This window comes from Sarcophilus harrisii, chromosome 5, assembly GCF_902635505.1.
Source record: "Sarcophilus harrisii chromosome 5, mSarHar1.11, whole genome shotgun sequence".
NCBI classification, from domain to species: Eukaryota; Metazoa; Chordata; class Mammalia; order Dasyuromorphia; family Dasyuridae; genus Sarcophilus; species Sarcophilus harrisii.
This window is the reverse complement of record NC_045430.1, coordinates 84,712,917-84,730,909: the sequence shown is the minus strand read 5'-3', so window position 1 is coordinate 84,730,909 and position 17,993 is coordinate 84,712,917. Positions and strand designations below refer to the sequence as shown.

The 17,993-nt window shown below is 39.4% G+C and overlaps 2 protein-coding genes across 3 annotated transcripts in view; both read left to right on the top strand.

The window, feature by feature from the left end:
• The window catches only part of CDK2 (cyclin dependent kinase 2), a 21,944-nt gene extending 11,811 nt beyond the window's left edge, over window positions 1-10,133 (top strand). The window contains exons 8-9 of one of the 2 annotated variants that reach the window (XR_004229985.1): window positions 774-963; window positions 10,044-10,104. Coding sequence is in view for 1 of the 2 variants with exons in the window: in XM_031941215.1 (XP_031797075.1) it covers window positions 10,044-10,052 (9 nt within the window). In the remaining variant the exon portion in view is untranslated. Of the gene's footprint in view, window positions 1-773; window positions 964-10,043 lie in introns of both variants that reach the window. The other variant, XM_031941215.1, reaches the window with a different exon arrangement.
• On the top strand, window positions 10,102-17,993 carry RAB5B (RAB5B, member RAS oncogene family). Its single transcript, XM_031941216.1, has 5 exons — window positions 10,102-10,284; window positions 14,099-14,250; window positions 14,798-14,920; window positions 15,378-15,471; window positions 15,819-17,993. Exons 1-5 carry the CDS (start codon window positions 10,122-10,124, stop codon window positions 15,932-15,934), a joined length of 648 nt encoding a protein of 215 aa, XP_031797076.1. The 5' UTR covers window positions 10,102-10,121; the 3' UTR covers window positions 15,935-17,993.

Sequence of the window (17,993 nt, the reverse complement as noted above, 5' to 3'; positions counted from 1 at the left end):
GCTATTTAGTCCAGCTTACATAGGAAATAAATCCCTACCTGACAAAAAGTCCTGCTTGGACTCCTCTGAAGGGTAAATACTATATTTCAAGGAAGGCCATACCACTTTGAGATATTATAATTGTTAGAAAGATTTTTTTTCCTTAGAAACTAAGCATCTGTAACTTTCAGATATTGTTCTCCATTTCCATCCTTTTAAGTCATCGAAACAAGTATGATCCTTCCACATGATAGCCCTTAAAATACTTAAAGACTCAACTCTCATGATCCACCTTTTCTCCTGGCTAAACATTTCCTAGTTCTTTCAACTGATCTTTATGTCATGGACTCAAGGTCCTTTACCATCATAATTGGCCTTTGGACACTCTTCAGCTTATCTTCAGATTGTCCTTAAACTATGATGTTCCAAACTGAACGCAGCACTCCAGATGGTTCTGTCAAGATCATTCAAACAAATATTTCTTTCTGATTGGGGAAGAATTTCATTCCATAGAAATAATGGAACAAAATTCCATCTGAGAGGCTCAAAACTAATTTAATTTTGTAATTCCTCTTATATTTACATATTTAGAAGCTCCTAAGGGTCAAGCATAATGGTGGGGTCAGTGAATGTAGCCTGAAGAATTCAGGTTTTGATCAACTTCCTATACTCAGCAAGCAATCAGATATAGATTGAAAATAATTATATAACTTTTTTATAAAATGTTTTGTTAAAATTTTCTATACAACCACCTTTTGAGGTAGGTTGTATAAGTGTCATCTCCATTTTTGCAGATGAGGAAACTGAGTCTCAAAGAGGTTGAAAATGGAGCAGCCCTATGGGAGGACAGAGGCCATAATTCATTTGCTTAACATTTATTAAAGTCTTCATATGCCACAACCCACTCCTCCCAACTCCTTCCCCCAGGATCTGAGAAAAGATGAGATCAGGAGCATGACCAATGCTGATCAAAGGGCAGCCCAGGTGAGGAAGGTGTATAATTAATACTTGAACCAAGTTGTGATTTCTATTCAGAATTTTCTTTGAGTCCTTTCTGGCTCTACTATGACAGTTATTGCCTGAGACCTCTTCAGGGTTTCATAGTGGGATAATAATTCAGAACTTTCTGGCATTCATATAGCAACTGAGAATGTTTGTGAATGTTCTAGACCCTGTTGGGTTTGTTTTTTTCTTTCCATTTAAAAAATGATTACAATTATAGTCGCCCTAATACTGAAGTTTAGAAGACCACTTATTTGGTGTGATTAGGACATAATCGGTTGTAGTAACGGGTAACAGGAAGCACAGTTAGCCCATGTGAGTTACTGTAATGCCTTGTGGGTCATGTCCCACAGGCTGGTAAAGGGGGTGGGGTTCTATCCCAAAGGGCTTCTGAGGTACATGCAATAAAGTTGAGGTTTCTTATAGGAAAAGTCCATTCCATCCACATCATATTAAGCCTTCCTGGAAGAGAAAAGAGGTATAAATAGGGTGGAGGAGGATTCTGCTCTTCCCTCCCTAATCTTTCTAGATTAACATTGGAAGGTTTGCACCACCTTGAAGATAAAGATGCTGCTTGTTTTTTGGGGAATCTAGACAGGAGTAGAAGTGGTAAAAATCATATTTAAACTAGTGAGTGATTAAAAGATAAGGGCCATATCATCTCCTCTAAATATGATCACCATCCATCCCTACCTCTCCATTTCATATTGTATAGACAGACTCCCAGCAAGATGAGCCCTTTTGTATAATAAAGTTGGACAGTTTACAGGCAAAATTAATCTTTGTTAATTTGCTCTATCATAGGACAGATCTGTGCCAAGTTGGATTTGAGGCTTCATTTTTATTCTTATTCTTTGAACTCTTTCTGGAGTTCAGTAAGTCTGGTTTCTCTGAGGAGTAGGATTGTGGTGTTAAAAAAACATCTAAAAGTTCCTTGAGTTTAGTTTTTTCTCTGTCCCTGTGTGTTGTAGACAAGTCAATTGGTATCTATTACTTTTCTCATTTGTGAAGTGAAGAGATTATATTATCTAATGTATTAGAAAGAGCCCTGCAATTCCAATGGACTTGTGAAGAAAAGAGCTATCTGCTTCCAGAGAGAAGACTATGAAGACTAAATGTGGCTCACACTGTGGTATTTTTTTACCTTTGTTGTTGTTGTTTGCTTGGGTTTTTTTTCCTTTCTCCTTTTTTTTCCCCTTTTGATCTGATTTTTCTTGTGCAGCTTGATAAATGTGGAAATGTGTTTAAAGGAATTGCATGTGTTTAACCTGTTTTGGATTGCTTGCTGCTTTAGGGGGCAAGAGAAGGAAGGGAGAAAAATTTTGAACACAAGGTTGAAGTGACTAACACTTAAAATCTGCGTGACTATAAGTCACTAGGCTTTTTTGACATTGAATCTTCTTATCTATAAAATGAGGGCATTTTTACCTCTTTACCCTCATTTTATAAGGGTATTAGATTTGCTGACCCTGATGAGGATCTTTCTAGTTCTAGATCTAGAGTCCAATGATTGACAGGTTCCCTACCAGCTTTAATAGTCTGTCATCTCTGTGAAGATGCTACTGCTGGTTCTCTAAATGACTGGTTTTAGAGACATCAAGAGGGGGAAGGCCTAAATGATGATATTTTGGATTAGTTGATTATAAGTAATGCATTAGTTTGGGGGGCAAGACCTTACTTTATAAAACAGATTGGAGGATCAGCTAGGTGGCACAGTGGATAGAGCACCAGCTCTGAAATCAGGAGGTCTTGAATTCAAATCTGGCCTCAGACACTTAACACTTCCTAGCTATGTGACCTTGGGCAACTCACTTAACCGCAATTGCCACAGCAAAAAAATAAAAACCAGATTGAATTGGTCTACAGTTCAATTAACTTTTGAAACTGGGTTGGACTTCGGGAAATAACTATTTGCCAAGGAGTTAAAACCTACTGCTGGGTGACAGGTTTTTTGAGGTTACAATCACAGATGGGATGTTTGATATGTAGAAGGGACACTTAAGGTCTTGTCCTTGCTGGACTAGCAAATTAAGAAAATGTTCCTGTAAGACTTCCTTTTCTGTCCTGCTTGGGAATCTTCCTCTACTCAGCTTCCTTTTATTGACTTGACTGATCAAATTCTAGCCCATCCTAATAGTTTTCCCTTGAAGTTGAAGGTCATTTTTTTTTTTACATTTCAGTAGTATTTTATTTTTCCAATTACATGAAAAGATAGTTTTCAACATTCATTTTTGTAAGATTTTGTGTTCCCCAAATTTTTTTCTCCCTCCCTCCCTTATCTTTCCCTCCCCAAGACAGCAAACAAATCTGATGTGGATTATACATGTAGAATCTTTTTTTTTTTTTTTTTTTTACTATTTTTTTATAAAGCCTTTTATTTTCAAAACATGCATAGATAGTTTTCAACATTCACCCTTGCAAAACCTTGTATTCCAAATTTTTTTTCTTCCTCCCTTCTCCCCCCTCCCCCCGCCCCATGGCAAGTAATCCAATATATATTAAAGTAATATTATCATTAATTATTTAATAATAATAAATTATTATTAAAATATGTATTTCCACAGTTATTATGCTGCACACAAAAGATCAGATCAAAAAGGAAAAAAATGAGAAAAAAAACAATACAAGCATTAATAATAGCAACAAAAATAAAAATATTATGTTGTGTTCCACACTCAGTCCCCAACAGCCTCCCTCTGCTTGCAGATAACTCTCTCCATCACAAGAACATTGGAACTGGTCTGATCACCTCACTGTTGAAAAGAGTCACGTCCATCAGAATTGATCATTGTATAATCTTGTTGCTTAGTACAATGTTCTCTTGATTCTAGTTACTTATATGTACAATCATTTTAAACATTTCCATATTAGTCATATTGTGAAAGAAAAATGAAAGCAAAAGGGAAAAACTACAAGAAAAAAAGCAAACAAAAGGTGAAAGTAGTATGTTTTGATCTGCATTCAGTCTCATAGTTCTCTCTTTGGATGTGGATGGCATTTTCTATCTCAAGTCTATTGGAATTGTCTTGGATCCTATATTGCGAGAAGAGCCAAGTCCATCATAGTTGATTATCACATAATGTTGCTGTTAACTGTATACAAAGTTATCCTGGTTCTGCTCACTTCATTCAGCATTGGTTCAAGTATGTCTTTACAGGCTTTTCTGAAATCATGCTCCTCATGTTTTATAGAGTAATAATATTCCATTACATTCATATGCCATAAGTTATTCAACCATTCCACAATCGATAGACATCCGCTCAATTTCCAAATTCCTTGCCAACACAAAAAGAGCTACTACAAACATTTTTGCATGTTTTTTTCTTTTTTTAATAATCTCTGGGATGCAGAGCCAGTAGTAACACTGATAAATCAAAGAGCATGCACAATTTTTTAGCCTTTTGGGCAAAGTTCCAAATTGTTTTTAAGGGTCATTTCCAACTAAAAATGCAGTGATTGTGACTTGGACATTTAAAAGACAGGATCCCATCTTTTCTCCTTGCCTGTGGTGGTTAGCCTTTATCTATTACTCTTGCCTCTATTCCCCTTATTTTTTTTTTCCCCTGAGTCTAAAGTGATGTGACTGGCAAATTATGACCTAGTTCAACTTGACTGCCATGTTTTTCTATTCCAGAACAGTGGTGCTGTCACTTAGCATAGAGTTCTTCTCAGTGGTTCCAAAATAAGAGGAAGAAGGTTGAAAACATTCTAGCAGATGCCATCAGAGAGAAAATTTGGATAACACTGTCCTCATTCTTGAGTGTACAATACAGCACACACAAATGATTATAATTTAAAATAACATAATTTAGTAATGTTATAGAACATCAGTACATCAGTAGATAAGGTTCATCTTTTCCTTTATCATCTTTCAAAACTTAAGGTGGCAATTTCCCAAGGTTCTGTCCACTTTCTTTTTTCTCTACATACTCTCTTCTGTTCCCAAGACTCTGTGCATATCAGTCTCCAAAATCTGTCTTTTGAGCTCTAGGATCCCATTTTCTCTGTTATGTTTCACAGGCACATCAAACTGAACATGTCAACCACAGGTTGGATGATTACTTATATCTATGTTATCATGGGATTTCTGTTGGATATAGGTTCGACTAAAGATGTTTGCTGATTTTTTTCTAATTCTAAAATTTGTGAAGGGAGAAGAAGAGAGAGGGGGGAAAGAGAGAACTTACCTTTTCTCAAAAATTAGTTTCTTGACTTTACTATTTTTGTTATTAGTACTCATTCTTTTGTATTCTTCCCATCTCTGTTCCTTCCCTTTTTCCTCCTGATCATCTTCTCTTCCTAATTGTATGCAGTTTTGATCCTGGAATCCAAGTACTTGGGCATCTTCATTAATGGTGGATCCAGAAGACCTCTCCCTCTATATCCGTCATAGATCAGTTGCCCAGGAGACTAAAGGAAACCAAAAGCTTTCCTCTGGTGTATTAGTGCAGCACTGTCCATTTTTATCCCTCCCTTTTCATGCTACATGATAGGTCTTCCTCCATTTTTGAAAATATGTCCTTGATGCTTTTTCCTTTTAGACATTGTTGTCTACTTATATTTTCCATAGATCTTCCCAGTGCTTTTCAGGTCACTTGGAATTTTGATTCTTCTGAACTCTTGCCTTTCTGTGTGTTGTTGCCTGTAGTATCATTACTTCATTCAGCTATGGGTGGGTGCAGATGGCTTCTGAGATTGCTTCATCTTTGAGAGTCTACTAAAAGGAGAATATAAGTACAGGTACAGTTGCATTGCAAAAATTCCCATATAGAATCCTTTTTCTTCCTTTTCATTGCTGAGTCCAAGTTTGTTGTTTATCAGAAGTCAACGGACTTTCTTTCTGACTGTTGTCATAATCTGAGCAATGAAGGTAGTTTTTATCCACCCCTAAAGATGTTCAGGCAGATCTCTGGAGTGATAATGGATTTCCTACTTCTTTTGAAATTCCAATCAGTTAAAACAAATTTTTCTCAAAAAAAAAAAAAAGTACTCTATTACACTTAGAATCTTCACACATTATAGTTGTGGAATTGCTTTCATTTTGACTCTGCTTCCAGGAATAAATGAAACTTGTTGACCTTTGATAGGAGAAAAAAAAAGTCCTTACTGCTGCCATTGGTATGCCATATCATTTCCCAAACCAGTCTTAATTCCAGTTATAGAATTTGAGGGAGTTGATAAAATCCTGCTCCTCAATCTAATTTACCCAGTTATTCCCAGGAAGACAGGGCATGGGTTTGTAACCGATCTTGATTACTCAACAGTATTCATCTAATACTTCCTGAGTACCTTCTATGGGAGATGAATATGACTTTTAAGGAAATTAAAATTTGAATGTTTTCATTACATAAGAGCTACAAAATGCCGAGTTTGGAAGACAAATCATTTCCTACTGGGAGAAAGTGGGGAAAGCTTCATTAAGGAGTTAATATTTAGTTTATTTATCCTTCATACCTGACATTCAATTTCTCATCTCTATGCTTTGCACAGACTATCATCCTGTGTTTGGCATACCCTCCTTCCTTATTGACACCTTAGAACTTAGAGCATCTTCCTTCAGATTTCTGCTCAAGAGTTAATCTCTGGGAGATAACATTCCTCATTCTTTCCCTGGAAAGAATGTACCCCTGGAAAACCAAACCAAATCAGTCTTGTTTACTTTGTATATCTTTTGTATCTACTTGTAATCTATTCTTTCTCTCAATCCTTTGACTTCATTTCCATTATTTTCTCCTTTACTCCATTCTCTGGTGCAAACCTCCCTTTATGTATACCTTTAATTCCATCATTCCTTCCTGTCTTCTTTATAAAGCTGCCCCTACTATCTCATCCTCAGTCTCTCCCAATCTACTGTTTGCTTCTCAGAAACTTAAAAATTCATTTAGGTTTCTGATATCCTTGAAAAATTCTTATCATACTTGAACCCTCTCATCCCATTTCTCTCATTCCTTTCTTAGCCAAATTCCTTGAAAAAGCCATTCATACTTAGTGCCTCTGCTTATTCTTCTCTCATTTTCTTTTTTTTTTTTTTGACATCTCTACTAAAATTAATTTTTTCAGTGCCATACCACTCATAATACCAAAACTATTTTATAGAGCTAGAAAAAATAGTAACAGAATTTATCTGGAAGAACAAAAAGTCAAAACTATCAAATAATTTTTTTTTATTTTTTTTTAATAGCCTTTTATTTACAGGTTATATATGGATAACTTTACAGCATTGACAATTGCCAAACCTCTTGTTCCAATTTTTCCCCTCCTTCCCCCCACTCTGCCTCCCCCAGATGGCAGGATGACCAGTAGATGTTAAATATATTAAAATATAAATTAGATACACAATAAGTATACATGACCAAACCATTATTTTGCTGTACAAAAAGAATCGGACTCTGAAATATTGTACAATTAGCCTGTGGAAAAAAAATAAAAAATGCTCTTCTCTCATTTTCATCTAAATTTTTTACATTTGAGTTTCCAGTCTCATTATTCAATTGAATTGTTCTCTCCAATATTACTACAGATCTGTTAATTGTCTCAGTCTTCACCCTTCCCAACCTCTCTTCAGTCTTTAACACTGTTGAGCACGATTAGAGAGATTTCTCTTGAATTTTTTCCCCTCAAATCCACTTCTCTTCCAAAGTGTCTTGTTACTGTCAAGGATACTACTGTTCCAGTATGCCAGATTCATAATGGTAATCATTGAGTTCATACCCTTGATATTCCTTTTACATTAGATATCCAGTCAGTTGCTAAATCTTGTCATTTCTGTCTCCATAAAATTTCTTGCATACATTCTCTTCTACCTATTCACAAAGTCACTGTCCTAGCTGAAGTCCTCTTCACTTTTCACTAGGATTGTTATTACAATAATCTTTTAATTGGTCTCCCTTCCTCTATTCTCTCCCTGCCTCTCCATCCATCTCCAGTCCATCACCTACATAGGCCCTAATGTAAATTTCAGTAAACTTCAGTTGTTATACCTCTAGGATCAAGTATAAATTCTTATGTTTAGATTTTAAAGCTCCTCAAACCCCAGCCCCGTCCTCCCTTTCTGCTCTTGCCCCTTACTTTCCTTTGAGCAACTTATAGTGGAGCCATACTGGCTTGCTTGGGTATTCCTCACCCTCATCTCCCCACTTTCACACTTGCTGACTAGAATGGGCTTTCCTCTCACTTTTGCCTTATTATGGAAGTCCCAGTTTCCTTCAAGGCTTTCTCCATGAAGCTTATCCTGATTCCTAATTGCTAGAGTCCTCCCTCCCTCTCTTTCTCCCTCTGATAACTTATTTGCATTCATTTTGTATGTATTCTGTAGGCATGTGCATATATATGCATATATATAGGTTGTCTCTCTTGTGGAGAGTAAGCTTCTTGAGATCAGGGACTTTTGTACTTCTGATTTTGCAATCACAGGGCTAGCACAATGCCTAGTTACATAGATGCTTAATGGAGACTTGTTGATTATATTTAGATGTTATTTCCTCTGGTCACTGTCAGTTCCTTGAAGGTCAGGACTATTTCATTTTTGTCTTTGCCATCATGAATAACTAGCACAATAGCTGGTACACAGTAGTCACTCTAACAAATACTAGTTGATAGATCTTGTGATGGGCCTTAGAAGATGTGAAGGATTTTGACAAGTGGAGATGAGAGATGGAATAAATTTCATAAAGAGAAAAAAAAAAAAAGAGAAAACAAGATTAGCTATATTTGGGTAATGGAACATAGTCTGATTTTATTGGAAAGTAAATGAAAGGAATGTACTATCTTCCAAGTGATCCCTTAATATACAAGTAAACTTGATATATATTTCTCCCCCTACTCTCAACCTGGTATTGTGGTTGCCCAGCCCACAAGGAATGGAGAGTGTAATCCATTCTCCAGGCACCAGGAGGACAGCTGTGAGACAGTAGGAAAGATTTGCTGACTCATATGTGGTAAAACCTAGCTGTGGAGTTGTTTTTACATTTCTTCTTCCACTTCATCAAAAGTAGTTATAGTCTACTGAGCAGTTTGAGGGCTTTCTCCAACCTGTTTGAAGAGTTTGAATTACAACTGGAAAAGATAATAGTCTGGGAATTAATGACTTTTTAAAAACTTGTATTTGAAAGAGTTGAACTACAACTGGAAAAGATTAGTAGTATGCTGAAATTGAAGAGTGGTTTGGTTGAAATGCTTAGAAATAACCTTTTATTTAAAAAAAAAAGAAAGAAAGAAAGAAAGCAAAAACCTACATAGGTATAAAGGGTAGAAGACTAAAAACTGCATGGAGTCCTAATTACTCTTCAGAGAGGACTCCTGCCCCAAATCCCTGGAGGGTACTTTGGAAACCTGTACAAAGGTATTAAAGAAGTTCCTGGGAATGTACCATAATAGCTAAAAGGTAGAATTAAGTTTTCTTTAGGCTGATTAAGGTTTGATTTTACTGGGGCCTAAAATGATTTGTTTAGTTTCAAAGAAAGTTCTTGGAGGTTATAAAATCCCAGGAAGAATGAATAAGGGATCGGTCTTTTCTCTCATCTATGACTTTCCATCTCAAATTTCATGTCAACTTTATTGTTAGTAGAAATCAGGTCAAGGGTTAGGTGGGGTGTACTTTTGGGGGCTTTGAGGCATGGCGTTAGTTGAGTTTTATTTTATACATACATATATATATATGTATTTCTTGTAACATTTCCATTTATTATAGGATGTCACATTCCAGGTACTCCCAGAGGAATGTGCTTTGGTAGAAAGATTATTGGACTTACAGTCAGAAAATCAATCTGAGTTCTAATCCTACAAAATCTGAGTGCTAGTCTATAATCCCCCATTTAACCAGCTTTAAGACTATTGACAAGTCACTTAATCTATGTGCCTTGGTTTTCTCATCTATAAATGGAAATACTTTTACCATTGACTTCATAGGACAATTGTGAAGGAACTGCTTTGCAGCCATAATAAATACTCCATAAATTTAAGCAGTTCCCCTTATAATTTTGAAGGTAGATAAAAGAATTTCCAACCCTTTCTTAGAGTGATTGAAATATGTCTACATTGTAACTACTTAATTTATTTTGCAGGACTGCTGAGAAGCTGGGAAGCCCCCTTCCCCTCCCCCCCTTCCCCATCCCCACCCCACCCCACCCTAATATTTGATCATGACAAGCAGAGGCACAGCTCGGCCCAACGGCCAGCCTCAGGCCAGCAAAATCTGCCAATTCAAACTCGTTCTACTGGGGGAGTCTGCAGTAGGCAAGTCTAGTTTAGTGCTGAGATTCGTCAAGGGGCAATTCCATGAATACCAGGAGAGCACCATTGGAGGTAAGTGTTACATGAATCCTACAGACTAGGCTCCACATTTCAGCCCTCCATAGGGCTGGATGAATGTGTGTAAAAGCATTAGTGCTTTAATGAAAAACCATCTGAGATAGCTGTGCTTGTCATCCAGCTTTAAAATCATATTCATTCTTTATGGTTTAAGACTGATTCTTCTTTGAAGAAGATAGATGTTTCTTTCTTCTATCATTATTTATTTTTTTCTTCTGTCAACTTTAACCTGTGGTTGGAAGTAGAGGGATCTTGACACAGATACTCCCTCAATAAACTTCAGGGACTCGCCACCACCTCCATGATCAAATACAAAATTATCTGGAGTTCAGAACCCTTCCTAACTAGTCTTTAATGCCTCCTTACCCCTACCCTTCTGCTGTTCCACAAATAAAACATTTCATCTCTTAGTCTGAGCATTTTCTCTAGCTGGTCAAGACTAGAATAAAATCCCATCTTCTACAGAAAGTCTTTTTCCAATCCCTCTTTAATTTGGTTTCCCTGCCTTCTCTCTGTTAATTATTTTCACTTTAACCTGTATACAGCTTGTTTGTACATAGTTGTTTAATGTCTCTCATCAGATTGTGAACTTCTTGAGGATAAGGACTGTCTTTGTCTTTTGCCTTTCTTTGTATCATGATTACTTTGCACAGTCCCTGGCACTAAACGCTTATTGACTCATGTTAATAGAGGCCCAAATGATGGGGGTGAACCCTGAAACTCCTCTGTCAGAGACTCACCCTTCAGGGCAGTTAAATGGTCTCATTCAGTTGGAGATCTGGCCAGAGATGTGGTCATACCCTTTATTGAGTTGAAAATTAATCTGGGACCACTCCCAGTTTCTTTGAGAAGTAATCAATACCCGTTAGGGCTCCAAAGCCTGTCCTCGATTTTCATCTACATACAGAGTAAAAGACTTTTCTAAGTTAGGTAGGGCCAGGGCAGAGCGGAGTCAGTTTGGCCTTCAGGGTTTTAAAAGCCTCGGCCTGATCCGGTCCTCATTCAAGAGGGAGATTAACAGGGCTTTGAATAAAATCTTAGAGAGGTTTGGCAAGAATTCCAAAATTGGGATTCCAGATTCTGTAGAAACAGCCATGCCCAGGAAAGTACACAGGAGCTGCTTCTGTGAGCAGGGTCTAGAAGACCGAAAATGGTCTGTTTTCTCTCCTCAGAGAGCAAGAAGTATGGATGAGATTGTGGCCCAAATATTTGACAGACTGGCAGGCAATGTGAGCTTTGGGTAAGGAGACCCTGTAGCCCCTGGAAGCTAGAAAAGAGACAACCAGTCAGGGATAGCCCAGAGTACGGCCCTGCCTGTCAGGACTGCAGATCAAGATAAGACTGCAGTTAAACTTTTCCAAATCTCTTAACTCTCTAACTAAAAGTTCATGCTTAAGAAATTTCTCTGGGGGTTCTGAGAAGAGAAAATAGAGTTCCCAATTTCACAATTAAATCACTCCCCAATAAGGGAGCAGGATAGGAAGGAGTAATAAGAAACAAGCGTTTAAATCACAGGTCACCAAGCTGTTGAGGCAGAGAAAAGGTCTCAAGGCAGCTCTTAAATTCCCCTGCAATCCCCACTTTATGGGGGAAGGGACAGGTAAGACTAGAGTGCCAGAGCCAGAGTGAAGGAGAAGCCTTCTGGGCTGTTGTGGTGGATGGAGGGGGGAACTTGACCAAGCCCCCAACTGCTGGGGGACAGGGCATGGGGTGTGGAGCAGCTCATCCCCTGTAGGCAGTCTCCCCTCCAGTGCTCCTCCTGCTTGAACTCAGGACAAGGACTGGGGAGTCTCCTCAGACAGATTCCATGACACCTAAAGCATGGACCTTTGTGGTTCCCGGCAATATCAGTAGCCAAGAGTAGGGACTTTTCTCCAAATTTCGTTTTAATTCTGCAGCCTCTCTCAGCTGCAGTTTGATCCCTATCATTAAAGACTCCAAAAGCTGTTTCTAAGGGAGAAATTTGAGGAACCAAATCTGGCCTCTGCAGCTACCTCCTTATTTCTGGGGCAGATTGTTTAACATTAACATTTCCCCAGGACAGATCAAGGAGGGTGTTGGCCTTGGACCCCTCAAAAAGCTGGGTGGAGTCCCCAGAATAATGGCCAGGTTTTTCTTCAGTCTGGGAGAGATTTGACATTGAAAGAGGCACCTCTGCTCTGAGTGTCTTTCCCTGAAAGTCTGCTGCTCTCCCAGGGGGCAGAAGTTAGAATCAGTATACTGAGGAGGAGAAAAAAATCCTGGGAGTCTCAGGATCTGGTTCAGGTGAGGGAGATAGAGTTAAAGAGATACTGCCGGACATAAAGTCCTGTTCTGGAAGAGATTCAGAAGCCGCCTGATAGGGACTGCTTAGGGATGCAGAGGAGGGCTCCTGTGTCCCTAGAGATCAGGAAGGAGGGAGTTTGATTTCCTTCTAGCAAACTTAAGCAACATCCTGCAATGCTGTTTTAATTTAAGCTTTCTAATTTTGAGATCTTTCAAGCTGAATTTGTCTGTTTTTAAAAAGACTTCCTCAGGAAGGATCCTTAGAAATAGAGGTGTTTTGTCCCATTTTGCTACACGCCTTAGTTTCCCCAATTCTATAGCTCCTCGTCCTTCTCTAGATATCTCGAGAGATAGAGAGATGACAACATGTTCCCTGATTAAGGGGACTTTTGTCAGACCACAGGAATTCCCATTTCAAGTGTTCCTGAGAGAATTCTGCTCAAGCCTGGGGCTCCAATGACCCAAATCTTTCCTGGAAATTTTTGGGTGTCCAGCTATAGAATAGAAAACAAGAAAATGTTTTTACCTCATCCAGATTCTCAGGGATTCCTTGTCAGGGAACCAGAATGACGCGGTGGTAGTGGTAGTGAAGAGGTTCAAGAATTGGGTTGGGGAATCCCCTCTGGTCAGTGCAGGTCTAATGCAAAAGAATTCACAAACCCAAAAAGTCTGTATGGCAAAAGAGATTTATTGTTGGCATTGAGAAGCCAGCTTTGCTAGGAAGACAGACTTCTCAGTGGGTAAGATCCTATCAGGGATATAACAAAGGTTAACACTGAGAAGAGAATATCTTCTCAGTGGGCAAGAGTCCTGGCAGGCAACTTTGCCAAGAAGAAAGTTTCCTTGGCAAAGCAAAATCCTGTTTCAGACTTATGCAAAGATTTAGAGTTCAGAATTGTCTTTTTTTAGCAGTCTGAGGTTCGGGTTTCCTTTCAAAATTGAATGAGATTCCTTCAGTGTCCAGGGTTAGGTCTCTAATAGAAAAGAGATCACTTATCTTAGAAGTTTGAGTTACTGGAAGTGGTCCCAGACTAATCTTCACTCAGTAGAAGATGTGACCACATCTCTGGCCAGATCTCCAACTGAATGAGACCACTTAACTGCCCTGAAGGGAATAGTTCACCCCATCATTTGGACAGTTTCAGGGTTCACCCCCATCAATATCAATTTTATGAGAAAAGTGATATGTAAATGTAACTACTTCAATTTGTCCTCTTCTGCACTCCACAGTTTCTGGTAGTTCACAGATTGCTACAATTTCCCCTTTATTAAAGCTGCTAAGAAAGAATTTCAGTCACACTCTTTGGAGGTTGTCTCTTCAATCTATGAATCATTATGGAAGCTGTGAAAGAAAGAATCCCAAATTCTTGAATTTGAATAATACCTATCCATAGAAGTGCTAAGTGTAAATGATAAGGGGAGGGGAAGGGAGATCAGAGAGAAAGAGAGCACTTCCCAATCACCTCCTCATTCACTGCTTTTTCTATTTCTTCTCTCCCTTGGCCCTCCCTCCCTTCCCCCCCAACAAATTTTTTCTCCACAGCTGCCTTCCTCACACAGTCAGTCTGTCTGGATGACACAACAGTCAAGTTTGAAATCTGGGACACAGCAGGACAGGAACGATACCACAGCTTGGCACCTATGTACTACCGGGGTGCCCAGGCTGCTATTGTGGTCTATGATATCACTAACCAGGTAAGTGATGTGAAGATATTGTTCTTCGATTTTGGAATTCTAAGAAAGGATAATTATAGTTTTGAATCTAATCTATATAGGCAAAATCTAAGAAAAGATAGCGTAGGAGAATATAAAAGAATAATAATAGCTTCTATTTATGTACATACAAAATACTCTTCACACAATAAAGTGTATGAAGCAAGTGCTACAGTGTTATCTCCATTTTATATACTAGGAAACTACAACTCAGAAGGGTGAGTGATTTTGCCTAGTTATGTAGCCGGCAAGTATCAGAGCCAGAATTCTTTAAGTGTATTGCTCTTTCCACTATATTTTTGAGTTTGGTTGGGAAAATGAGATACACACATTTGAAGTAGCCTATCCTGGACAAGTGAAATCCCTGGGCAAAAATATATATAAATATACAAATATATAAGAGAAATGATCACTAACGTGATTTCAGGGAAGAAAGTCTTGGTATAGGAGGGGGATTTGGAAGATGATGGGCAAGAATTGATGAAGGGGTTCAGAATTCACCCCCTTACACACTCCTCTGTTTCCCCAGGAAACCTTTGCTCGAGCAAAGACATGGGTGAAAGAACTACAGCGACAGGCCAGTCCCAGCATTGTCATTGCCCTGGCAGGAAACAAGGCTGACTTGGCCAACAAGCGCATGGTGGAATATGAAGTAAGGGGGCCCAGAGTTCTCCCCAAGAACCTCACTTTTTCCCAACAATTTGTTCTTATCTCTTCCTTCTAACATATAAGAATTGGTGGATTTGTGAATTGTTGGGAAATGTCAGAACAGAGGTTTAAAGGGAAAGGAGTATCAATATGAAGAAAAGAAGGAAGGCAGGTAATTGAATACATAAGGTTCCCAAAGTCTCAGGGACATCTCATCTCATCCCTTACTCTTGTTCTCATAAACAGCTCTCTGTCCAAGAACATGAATTTTGAATTCTGTAGATGACATTGTTCCCTGCTGAAATAAACAACAAAATGGTCTGGCAAGCTGGAGCGGGACAGTACGATTGGTGGGAACTAATTAAAAGGAAGGAACTAAAGGGTGGCCTAACCCTGATGCAGATCTAGAAATGCAGATCTATCTTTTGAACATCCAGATGTCTTACCCTGATCCTTTGCAGGAGGCCCAGGCATATGCAGATGATAACAGTTTATTGTTTATGGAGACATCGGCCAAGACAGCCATGAATGTGAATGACCTCTTCTTGGCTATAGGTAAGGGCAGAATAACCCAAAGTCCTGCTTGAATGTTCCTTAGTTCCATGATCAATTGGCCCCAACCTAAACTACAAGAATAATATAGATATAAAGGCTCTATATATGGATATATTGTATCTCTTATTTGTAAGATGTACAGTAAAGAAATTCCTTAGCATGTTTTTAATAGAAATTTACAGATGGAGAGTCCTTTGTGTTATCTGGTCATTCCTTTTTTAATTGTAGTATCAGCCCCTTTTAGACTTACCCCCTATCCTTAGAACATTTCACTGGTATCCCCTTCCCTGCAAGGCTCTCTCTTTTTGAAGTAAAACCATCTATTTTTCTGTCTCTCTTGTCTCCAGCTAAGAAATTGCCCAAGAGTGAACCTCAAAACATGGGGGGTACAGCAGGCCGAAGCCGGGGTGTGGATCTCCATGAGCAGTCGCAGCAGAACAAGAGCCAGTGTTGTAGCAACTGATGGGGTGGCTGGCACCAAATGAGTGTGGAGCAAGCACGAGAGCTAAGACATAACTTCAGTCCCCACCCCTCAGCACACAGCCCCTTCGGTAACAGCACACTGAGCCCTGGCTCCCAAAGGCCACCTCCCAACAGCTCCGTCATGGCACTTGTTAATGCTTCAGCAACCAACAACAACAGGCAGCTGTTGCCACTGGCCTCCCACCCTCTGCCCTGGGGCTTAAGGGGGTGGTTAGTTCCCCCTGGAACTTATCTTCCAAAACAAACTTTCTTCACTTTGTATTATAGGTGCAAGACAATAACCTACTTATCTATCTTTCTCTTCCCATCCTTCGTCCCCATGTCTTCAGATAACATTTTTGTTACTTGCTCCTTCTGCTTTCCATCAATAACTGGTTTTGGTCCCTATCCCCACCTTGATGTTTCCCTCTCCCCAGGATTGGAGAGGTGAACTTGATGTTAACAGCACATCCACATTGGTAGCCTGGGGAAGAGAGGGGAATAAGGGTCTGGAAGGAAAACAGCTCCTCTTTTGTCATTATATAATGGGTATTTCCCACATTTGAAGAAAGCTGCAATGTCCTTGATCCTTTTCTTCTACCCCTAGGTGGATGATGGGAAACTTCTGGATAAAGATGAGATTAGGGAGAAAAGTATGCAGGGTCATGCTGAGTTAATTAACCTGGCCAGAGAAAGAAGCTTTTAGGGTTCCTTGTGAGCTCTGTAGTACTTTCTCTGCCTTTATTTTCCCTTGGCTTTTGGGGGCATTTCCCCCATGGTGATTCAGCCCCAGGATCTTCCAAAGAACTGTTATTGGGTGCCTTTTTCCTGGCTCTGCTGTGGTCTAGTTGGAGGAGGGACCAGTCTCTGATACCCATCCTCTGATTGATAATACATATAGAATTGTTTTCCTCATTGGCCGCAGCCCCATCACCTAATCTCCTTCCAACCCTGGGCATGGCCTGTGTATCACTGCGGTTTGCACTTTAAGTTGATGGTTGGTTTATTTGGAATGCTTATTTTATGGGGGTTTTAATGCACACACCTTCCTTTTTTATAACTACATGGAAATTGAGGTGTATATGAGGTCTGTGGGGTGGATGAGAAAGGGCAATGGCAGCTACCCAAGCCAAATCCTCTCTCCTCCTTAACCCTACCCTCAAACTTTGATTCCTTTCTACCTTGTTCACTCCTCAACCCTTTGCTGTGCTTGAGACCTTAACACTCTGAAGACCTGGTGGAAAGACTGAGATTGAAGAGTGCTCAGGGAAGCACAGGCCAATGTAGAGATTAAGGCATGTCCCAAGCAAGAGGCAGGGATATAGGGAAGAGGAGAAGACAACTCCGTTTTCCTCAAATGAGTCTCTCATTTTGATGCCCCCCATCCCTGTTGTCTTTTCTACTTCCCTGTAAATAGGTATGGTGATCACTTTCCCCTTTGTATAGTCTTGTCATGCCATTTGGCTTCCAAACAGGCCCCAGGCCCCAGTCACTCCCTATTCTGTCAGGATCCCTAGCCTTCTACCCCTACTCCTTTGGTTATTCTTTTAACATCTCGCTTCTGAGGGAGAATGACAAATCATTCTTTCTACCTTACCCCTTTACATTTATTCCTAGGAGCTATAGCCTCCATATCCTGCTCTTTTGTCATTAAGCCACAAAGTCCTAATTGCAGTCCCACAGACCATATGAGCTGCTCTTCTGGCATGAAATAACTGGTTTCGAGAGTTTTTTTCATAATAGTGTTAGTCTTATCGAGAAGGATTAACACATGCTGCATCGAGAATATAGATTTCTAAGATGAAGGTGGGTAGAAAAGGTCCTTATCTTAGAGTATTAGGGAAAGCTGTCAAGGGAGCAAATTTCAGGAGAAGATAGATTATTGTTTCTCCAAGTATCCTCTTGTCCATTGTTAGGAATGTGGTCCTATTTAGGAGAAAGCTGTATATGGGACCATGGCTCACTTTTGTGTCCCAGGGTTTAGAGTCCCACTTGTTTTTCCTGACCCACAGACACTTGAACTGCCTTATCTGTCTCAAACACATAAACATACCAAAAAA